We start from the raw sequence: 9,246 nt of genomic DNA on the forward strand, positions 1-9,246 counted from the left end.
AAGGAATAAAATGAAATACTTTTTATCCTTTTCTTTTACAGAATACGAGACACCCTAATTGGCAAACCGTTAGGAAAATCAACGAAAGGAAAAGCAAATGGTTGATCATCTTCTGCTAATTTCCAACTAAAATTAAGAACAAGATGACGAATAAACACTGCCATTTCTAGCTTCGCCAACTCTGAACCAGCACATAGCCTTGGCCCTCCTCCAAACGGCATGAAGTTGTTCCCCCACGTCGAAAAACTACCACATCCTGACAAAGACGACGTCCCGGAGTTTTGCTGCTCGTCAAAACGACAAACAGTTTTAGAGAGCAAGTAGAGAGAAAAGTGAAGAAGAACAAGTGCATGTTGGCACCACACAACGTGGGTCATTAATCATACCTTCCCCACTCACTCTAACATCATAACTCCCATTATTATTTTATTTAAACAAAATATGACTATCCCACAACATAATTGTTTTTTTATACTTCGCCGATTTGATAAATTATTTAGTAGAGAGTGAGACTGGTCAACGTGTCAGAACCTAATACTACACGTACGAGTCGTCGGGCGTGTGATGTGAGATCCGTCAATGCCGTGGTACCATCGTAGGTCAAATCTAATCTACCAAAACCTGAGTTTAAATCAACGGTCACGATTAAAATCTCATTGTGGGCCCTAGGGTTTGATGAGATTAAGAGGCATTTAGGCAGTTCCCACGTCATTAAAGACATACCATCCTACTAATTAATTGTCTTCACGTACAGCCATGTCTCCTCTCTCTCTCTCTACTTTATTTTTCACATGATATTTTATTTATATGCTTCATGTGATAAATGATCGATGACGTGTTGAGATCTAACTTTGAAGGATAATAAAAGGGTTTGCCAGATTGATGGTTCTCGGATAGTATCTATAGATAGGGTTAAGTCAAATGCACATGCACGTATGACATAATCAAGTCTTGCACGGATGAATAAGCAAGTATAACCTATATAAATTAATATTCTATAAAATTAATATACATTAAAATTTTTTATAAAATAATATAATTTAATAGTTTCAAATTGAGTTTTTTGGTTCAATTAGTATATCGATAAATTAATATTTCTATAAATTAATAAAAAAAATTATAGTTTTGGTGTAGTCTCAACTTTATTAGTTTATAAAAGTTTTATTGTATATATTATACACTTAATTATTAGTTATTTTTACCTGTTGCCATCTCCAAGGATTAAAGAGATTAGGTTCGTCGTAACGGGAATTATCCAAATGTACGGCTGAGATCACTGGTAACACTTTCCACCCCCTTGGGATATCGTATCCTATTTCTCCAACATTAAAATGGAAAATTATTTAATTCTTTTCAACCAATAAGATTTAAGATATTCAGGATTTTCATTAATTCTTGTTGTATATAAAGTTTACCTTTGTACCGAACGTTTTTGAGTGCTTTACGATGCAAAAACCTTACTACATTTCCTAGTCGAAGAGTCTCATTTATAACCTACAAACAAAATATTTTTAAAAAATACTAATAACTTAGTTTTCATAATAAATAAATGAGAATTAATTATATACAAATAATAAAAATAACATACACTGTGAGTAAAGTCCATTTTCTTGTAATCATCCCAATTCAATTCTGACTCTCCAAGTTCCTTCTTCACCCTCGCGATTTCAAGATGCTCTTCCTTCAAAAAGTCCAAATCAATCAAAATATAAGTAACAACAAAAAACACAAGTAAAGATATAATACGTGATAGGTTAATAATCAACTTGTAGTGTTTAAAACATTTTACCCTAAGTTCTTGAACGGCTTTAGGACAAGCTTGCAAGAAGTAGATAGCGAGAGCGATGGCTACAGATGATGTCTCATGTCCGGCAAATAATAAACTGAGAATAAGATCGAGAATTTGCTCAGTCGAGAGATTGGAATGTTTTAGAACCCATCCCAAAAGATCATCATCTGCTCTATGTTTTCTCTCATAATGATCACTTCTACTAATCTCTGCTTCATCTTCTTCGTCTTCTTCCTGAATCTCTGATTTTCTCTCTTCCATTTTCTTCTCAATAAACTTCAATATCGTCCCTCGTGACTGCACAATTATTTTCTTTTAAGGCAATATATAAAAATATTGATAAAAGATCACTTTATAGCAAAAAATGTCACAGATATTTTTTCAAAAATTTGTATGTTTAAGTTTAATGTTACCTGGAGAGCTTTACGATAAGCAGTTCCTGGGAGATTGAGAGGAGCAGAAACAACCCCTTTCATAAAAGTCACATACTCTTTCTTTAACTGCTCTGTCTCTTCTTCTCCAGGATCCATACTCATTATATGCTTCGCCATTAGATTAAACGTAAACTGCTCAATTTAAACTATAAAAATAAAATTAAGAGTTTCAAAAAAAAAAAAACTAACTAACTAACTCAAGCAAAAGAAGTAAACCTTTTTGGCCTCATCTTGGGCAGAGAAAACAGAATGTTGTTGCCAAGAATCAAGAACGAACAAAGTGTGCCTCTCAACGTCTTTAAGAAGAATCGTTCTGAGACGAGCGTGACTTAGAAAGTTTAGCGAGATACTTCTCATGTCTCTATGCATGTCTCCAACAAGAACAAGCATCGACCATTTCCCAAGAATCCCACCAATACTTCGAGGATAACTACATTCAAAGAGTCTTCCTTCGTTTTGTAATATGAACCTGTTGAGTCCTGCATCAGCTGATACGATCGTTGGTTCTCCAAACAAATTCGATCTATATATCTTCCCATACCTATAATCAAAACCGTCAAACGTAAGTCCAGACAAAAATAAACACACTAGATGATGTTTTGAAGTTTTGTTTGTTTACTTGGAGATATGTTGTTGCATGAAGTAACCGAGAGTTTTGGCAGAGTAAGGTTTGAGATATCCGATGGTTTCGCCTAGAAATGGCCATCCAGATTTTCCAGGAGGGAGATTGAAACTGTGTCGACTTCTTCTCTTCAAGAGAATCAAGAAGAGGAGAAGAGATAGAAGTGATGGGAGAAGAAGAAGAGGCACGAGAGTATGCTCTGTTTCGAACATGGAGTATCTCTCTCTCTCCCTCTATCTCTTTTTCTGTATGTTTGATTTTTTGCTTTTTTTCTCAGAGACTGGGACTCGGACATGCATCTACTGAAAAAGTGAGCTTCTGTTTGTAAGAAGGTGTTTTAAAGAAGCCAGAATTTTATTTTAGTCATTAATTTTATCATCGTCATTAATTTAATAGATCGCCGATTTAGCTAACCTAACCAATGAGCTTCCTAGCTTTTGTTTTCCGTATTTATTACATTTGTTGCCTCGTTAAGCTTTAAATCCTTTATTTATTATATGAAAAATAAGTTACAGAAAGGTGCGATGCAAAAATAGTTTAATAGTTTAACAGCTCCGTTTTTGAATTTTTATTACACAGAAGAGCGGTTTCTGCTACTAAAGTAGTTTTTGGTGGTTAAAGACATTGTTGACCTTAGAAAAATGTAACCATTAGCTCTTTTTGTGTCACTCTTATAGATCTAGTTAGTTTTTCGTTATACGTGCCGCTAACTAAGTGTAACAACAAGAATTTTTATTTTTTGCTTTTCTTTTAAATTTTTTAAAATGTTGAAACAACGTAGAAAACAGTGAAGTTTTTTTGGTTTGCTTTTTTAGATTTTTTTTTGGATTAACATTTTCGTCGTCCTTCATTTGATCCTAAACTATTTCTGACCACCAAGACCGGAACATCATGACTTCGCCGCCACCGCGAGTTTAGTACACTCGGCCACAAAGTCAGTTCAAAAACATCTATGTTATGGTGATTTGAGTCAAAATCAGTTGTTATATCAAGGATCTATCATATTTGAATGGTAATAAGCAAATCATCCCAAAAATGGTGATTTATGTCTGAAAACAAAAATGGCTGTAAATTTTGTAGAAAGAGAGTGTCGATGAAGAAGAAGATATATAAAATTACAATACTACTCTTCGCTATCATAATTTCATATGTCCACAACAAAAAAAATTGTGCACATCCGTGAGTCTACATGTGTACAATATAAATTGTGGCGTACATGTGTACAAAAAAACTTGGACGTATGACATAGAAATCTTTTTGTAGGTATGGTAAAAATGTACACTTTAGAATTGATGGGCCAATAATTACACGACCTTTCAATAATAAAAAGATTTCTAAAAAATATATATAAACTTTTGTATCTCTATCATAATCTCATATGTCGACAACAAAAAAATTGTGCACATCCATGAGTGTACATGTGTACAATAGAAATTGTGGCATACATGTGTACAAAAAAGCAAAACTTGCAAACGTGTACACATAATTATCAAACATGTACACATAATTATCACTGTCCACGTGTACATAAATTCCCAAAACCTTACATGTACATTAGTTCACTTGTACACCTAATAGGTTTTTTAAAACGATGAGCTTGGAAATACATATTCTCTGGCCTTCTTAACTTGTATCGTTGGGTGAAATCTTGTGTGCAGCAAGCATATCATCATAAGATGAGAACTCATCTATGTCGGTTTCACCTTCATCCCATCTACACAAGTTAAATAAACATAGTTCGAAGACATTACCAGTAAAACCTCACAGATTTTAGACAAATGCTAAATGAACATAATTCAGAGACATTACTAGTAAAACCCCCAAAGTATTATCTTTCTACATATATACTGATAGATACATCAACAAGCCCTTAAGGCTTACTTGAGTTCATCTTTCTAAGCTGGTAGCTTCCACTTTCCTCAACTACAAAACTTGATGAACTCTGCTTCTTATACTTAGCTAGAAACTCCTTCAAGGAAATAGTTGAAGAGTCATGAAGCTTATTCCTTAAGAAGATGGGTTCTTTGAAAGAGCTGAAAGAAATACATTTCAAAATCTTGTCAACAGCAAATGATTCTTGTCCAAAGTATAAAATAGCAAAAAATAAATAAAAATAAGAGCACTAAGTTACATATCAAATACTTCAAACTATTATGTTAGAGAGTAAAATAAAATGAACAAAACAAAACCAAATTTACGCAAATATAGCTTAATTTACAAAAAAAAAGTAATCATTCTCAGGGACACGAGGACATATCTGAATATGATGGTAGAAGAGAAAGATAAATAAACAGAAGGAGAAAAATAAAGAGAGAGAGAAACCATAAGTTGTCATATTAAAAAGATTAAAAGTAAATATTATTTTCTTATTTAGTTAAGATTTAGTTAGATTTCAATTGTTTTATGAATTGGAAGAGGTGAAACGTGTATTGGGGAAAGAGAAAGTGTCTGAGGAGCATAAACTGCCTTATATAGTGTTATTAGAGTATCTCCAATGTATATCTCTATATTTTTCTCTAAAATAGAGATCTCTATTATAGAGGTGGATTTGCTTCAATGTATGACTCTATAATAGAGTTCTTCTATTTTAGAGGAAAATATAGATGAATGCTATTTTTCACCTCTATATTTAAAGGTGAAAATATCACATCTCTATATTTTCCTCTATAAATAGAGAAACTCTATTATTAAAAGCATACATTGGAACAAATCCACTTCTATAGTAGAAATTTTCTATTTTAGAGGAAAATATAGAGATGAAAATAGAGGTGAGTTGGAGATGGTTTTAGTAAGTGGAAAACTGCCCTATAGTCTAATATTTTCTATTATATATAACTAAGAATATAATATTTGATTTTAAATTTATAATCATCTTACGTATAATAATGATCATACACTAAGCGTACGGATCATGATTTCACCGTGGTAGAAAAGGGAGAGATCTACTTGTATGACTAAATCCAAAGAACTGAACGTGACCGTACATTACACAATTATAGAATGCCCTTAATGAATTATCTGATCAAGTGTGGGATTTTTTATTATTAAGAACCAACCATTCGTGCTAATATGAAAACAGTTTTGATAAATGCTCCAGCAGAATCCCAAGTCCGGTTCGGTCTCAATCCGTTTAACTAGAATTCCAGAAATACCCTCAGATTTTTTTTTTGAACAGAAGGTCTTCACGAGCAGGGGTAGAGCAGTGAAATGTCAGAGGGGCCCCAACACGAGCGTGCGGTCAAAGACAAGGTTATTAGATTATCACCGAACTGGACAGTCAGAGCCGTAGACTATTGACATTGTCTTTTTCCCCTTATAATAGTCGCAAATCCTCACTTACTTCATTTTCCTTTTAAAAAACTACTTTAATTTTCAAGTAATCTGCATTGGTAATCTCTCACCAGCTTATATTTGATTAGATAACTTCTTAGAAAAGCTCAAAAAATCATACTAAAATATTTTACTTGAAAAATTTTCAATTAATATAATTAACGAGAGACTCTAATGAAATATTCATCAATGCAAATTACTTTAAATATGTATGAATTCTAAACTCATACTATTTATTTATCGGGTTTACTTGTAAGAGAATAAGAAAAAAAGATCTTTGCTACAGTATCCTTAAAACAACAACGATGTAAAAAGGTTTAAGTTGACAAAAGTTAATTTACATAGATGAATTATCGAGTTACACGGTATGAAGCAAGATCAAAACTACAAAAGAAGTAATAAAGCTAAGTGTTTGAGAGATATGTTGAGTATGTGTGGTGTTTTCGAATGTCTTTCATCTCTCACTCTCATCATCATTTTTTTTTATCACTACAAGGGAAGTGAGTAAAGATAGCGAATGAAGATAGCATTTTTTAGGTAAATGCTATAATTGATATAACATGCAGTTTAAGATAGCTTTTCAAAATGCAAATAATATCTTTGTTTTTTATGAATTCTAAAACTTTGTTTTAAATAGCATATGTATAGTTAAAACGCTGTGTTTAATCTAGACGGAAAAATTATTTCATTTTCCGGCAAAGACCTAGCAAAAATTATTTCACTCTCCCTCCCAAATTCTCGAAATTCACAACCAAAATTTTCTTAATTCTTTCATATTCTTCTTCTCTCAATACAATATTTTCTTAATCTTTTTTTCTCAACCATTTTCATATTCTTCTTCTTTCATTTTCTCAACCTAATTTAAAAACAACGGAGGAGAAATCAAGGCCAAGAATCTTGGCCGTAGCCGGCTCCAATTTCGAGCACTCCCCTCTCTCACAGCTACGGTAGCTCACTTCTTCGATTCTCCACTTTGAAATCTCTCCTCTCTTGTATATCTCCTCCGATTCAACATCTCCAGCTGCTCATGTAATCTCTCTCGCTTCCTTAAAGCATGATTCTTCATAAGTGTTGTTGATTTTGTGGTCTCCAATGATTTGCCTTGTTTGTTGATTCTCTTATGAATTTCCAGATATAGTCTCTTCAGTTCTCTCTGGCTATCGATCTCCTCAAACAAAAGACGAAGCTTGTTTGAATCTATGTCTTTGTAGATAGTTTATTGTGTTCCTACGCGAGTGTTTCATTTGGCAGGCATTGATTACACTGAAGATCTTGTGACCTATAATGCTGCTGACCACAAGGTTGAACAAGTTCGTCTCTTTCTATCTCTTGTCTTCACTACGATGTCTATGGAGCAGAAATTTTGTTTCCACAAAGTTTGTATGAAGCTCAAAGTTGAAGACTTTGAGAGTGTTACTTGTTCAAACTTTGAGATGCAAGCGTAATGTGATGTAGCAAACAATGCTACTTGTAGCTAGTTTCTTGTGTTCTTACTTGTACCTTTTGAATTTTGGCAGGCATTGGTTACACTGAAGAAGGGCTTTCAGCTTTTGATATATGGTCGCAAAGGAAAGGCAAAGTAAAATCCTTTTAGACTGTCTAGTCGTTTTCTGTTGTATCTGAGAAAAGTATTCTCGTTGGTGTTGGTTTTCAAGGATGATAAGCCTTTGATCTGGATATCTAGTAGCAGTGAAAAGCGTAAGTTAGCTTATGTATCTAAAGTTGTACCTGGAAAAAACAATGTAAGAAGATATTCTTCATTTTCTTATGAAAGTTTGTTCTTTTTGGATCTTGTTCTAAAATATATGGTTTAAATATTCGATCTTTCAAAGCTGTCTTCTTTCAGTTTTGATCTTTTGTATGAGAAAATCTAAACTTCTATGTCGTTTATGAGAGAATCTAAACTTCTATGTCGTTTAACAAATTGCATCCATCCTTCTGTTTTTTTTTTTTTTTTAAATTTGCAGGCCTTGCAAATCTCTTAGTTACAGGTTAGATCTCGATCCAAAGCTTGGTTTTGTGTAGCTGCTATGTCTATGTTGTGTTCCTTTATTGTTCTTTTCTGCAAGTCACAAAAATGGTTTGATAGTGATATTGAGGAGTCTTCATACCTGTCTTAAGGAATCGATGTAAATCAAAATAGGATTTTGAGTTATTGAGTAATGAACTTTGCATTGAGGCCTTGTGGGTTTGATTGTTTTGTGTTCTGTTTTTACTTTGGTTTAAGGAAATGCGCGGGGCAAATGACAATCAAGCAAGATACCTCGTTTGCGGACTCCCAGCAAACGGAATCAAACCACAGCTCCATCAACAGCCACAACAAGAAGCAGATGATGATCAAGGAAGTGATGTGGAGGAGATCACACGAGTAGAGTTCAGACTCTCCATGGGATACTTCATACGTGTTGAGGAAGCAGAAGAAGACATCGATCCTATGTTCCGGAGAGTTGTCCAAAAACTCAAAGACAATGCACGCCCAAAACGAGAACAAGGAGAGTCCTCACGAGGCAAGTCTCATCGCCGAGACTAAGCCATCATACCAACACTTTCATGTGAGATAGAGATCAAAATAAATTGAGATGTTTGCTTGTAGTTGTTTCATCTCACTTTATTTTTCACTGGTGATTACATTTATGATTTTCCTTTGACGTTGAATGAAAACTCCGAGAACAGGGGAACTGGAATGTACCCAATTTTTATATATAAATTTTTTAAAATATTTTATTTTTATTTATTTTTAATAATGGTATAATATCAATTATTATATGTTATTATAAGATATACAATTGCATAACAAAATAAACGCTATTGAATGAATAATTTCATATAGCACCTAAAAACCACTATATAAAGTGTCGAAGAAAAGATAACGGAAGCACACACAGCGCACTTAAAAACACCATGTACCACTGTAATAGCGTTTTACGGACGTTATATATGACCCTTTTTTTTATATATGACCATTTTTCTTGTAGTGTATTCTTGTTTCGTTGCCTTCTTCCCATATATTCTCTTCAAATAGCTCACCGAACTCCCTCAATCTTAGGATATTATTGTTTGACCCAAGACTG

At 33.5% G+C, this 9,246-nt stretch overlaps 2 protein-coding genes across 10 annotated transcripts; one reads left to right on the forward strand and one right to left on the reverse strand.

Moving 5' to 3' along the window:
• On the reverse strand, positions 1 to 3,130 carry LOC106310362 (cytochrome P450 90B1). Of its 2 annotated transcripts, none has more exons than XM_013747591.1 (8): positions 2,843 to 3,130; positions 2,440 to 2,764; positions 2,203 to 2,355; positions 1,790 to 2,086; positions 1,589 to 1,681; positions 1,416 to 1,494; positions 1,203 to 1,312; positions 1 to 284 (listed from the first exon to the last, which is right to left on the reverse strand). In XM_013747591.1, exons 1-8 carry the CDS (start codon positions 3,055 to 3,057, stop codon positions 36 to 38), a joined length of 1,521 nt encoding a protein of 506 aa, XP_013603045.1. In that variant the 5' UTR covers positions 3,058 to 3,130; the 3' UTR covers positions 1 to 35. The 2 variants fall into 2 exon arrangements, with proteins under 2 accessions (XP_013603045.1, XP_013603046.1); XM_013747592.1 differs by lacking the exon at positions 1 to 284 and adding an exon at positions 292 to 621 and having other exon boundaries at positions 1,203 to 1,318.
• A 3,676-nt stretch (positions 3,131 to 6,806) lies between these two features.
• On the forward strand, positions 6,807 to 8,861 carry LOC106308264. 8 transcript variants are annotated; one of them, XR_001263537.1, is made up of 6 exons: positions 6,816 to 7,204; positions 7,308 to 7,485; positions 7,693 to 7,754; positions 7,831 to 7,873; positions 8,143 to 8,166; positions 8,403 to 8,861. XR_001263537.1 is itself a non-coding variant. In XM_013745411.1 (5 exons), exons 3-5 carry the CDS (start codon positions 7,733 to 7,735, stop codon positions 8,703 to 8,705), a joined length of 402 nt encoding a protein of 133 aa, XP_013600865.1. In that variant the 5' UTR covers positions 6,807 to 7,204; positions 7,308 to 7,485; positions 7,693 to 7,732; the 3' UTR covers positions 8,706 to 8,861. The 8 variants fall into 8 exon arrangements, 1 of the variants encoding a protein (XP_013600865.1); XM_013745411.1 differs by lacking the exon at positions 8,143 to 8,166 and having other exon boundaries at positions 6,807 to 7,204; positions 7,693 to 7,744; positions 7,831 to 7,917; XR_001263535.1 differs by having other exon boundaries at positions 6,818 to 7,204; positions 7,308 to 7,476; positions 7,693 to 7,917.
• Positions 8,862 to 9,246: the final 385 nt, after the last annotated feature.

This window comes from Brassica oleracea, chromosome C8, assembly GCF_000695525.1.
Source record: "Brassica oleracea var. oleracea cultivar TO1000 chromosome C8, BOL, whole genome shotgun sequence".
NCBI classification, from domain to species: Eukaryota; Viridiplantae; Streptophyta; class Magnoliopsida; order Brassicales; family Brassicaceae; genus Brassica; species Brassica oleracea.

Coding starts and splice junctions, on each gene's coding strand:
- LOC106310362 (XM_013747591.1), bottom strand. CDS start 3,057: ATGTTCGAAACAGAGCATACTCTCGTGCCTCTTCTTCTTCTCCCATCA. Junction 2,356..2,439: donor CCCAAGATGAGGCCAAAAAG/GTTTACTTCTTT, acceptor TAAATTGAGCAG/TTTACGTTTAATCTAATGGC. Junction 285..1,202: donor ATCCTTGGAGATGGCAACAG/GTAAAAATAACT, acceptor TTTGACGAGCAG/CAAAACTCCGGGACGTCGTC.
- LOC106308264 (XM_013745411.1), top strand. Junction 7,918..8,402: donor TTGTACCTGGAAAAAACAAT/GTAAGAAGATAT, acceptor CTTTGGTTTAAG/GAAATGCGCGGGGCAAATGA.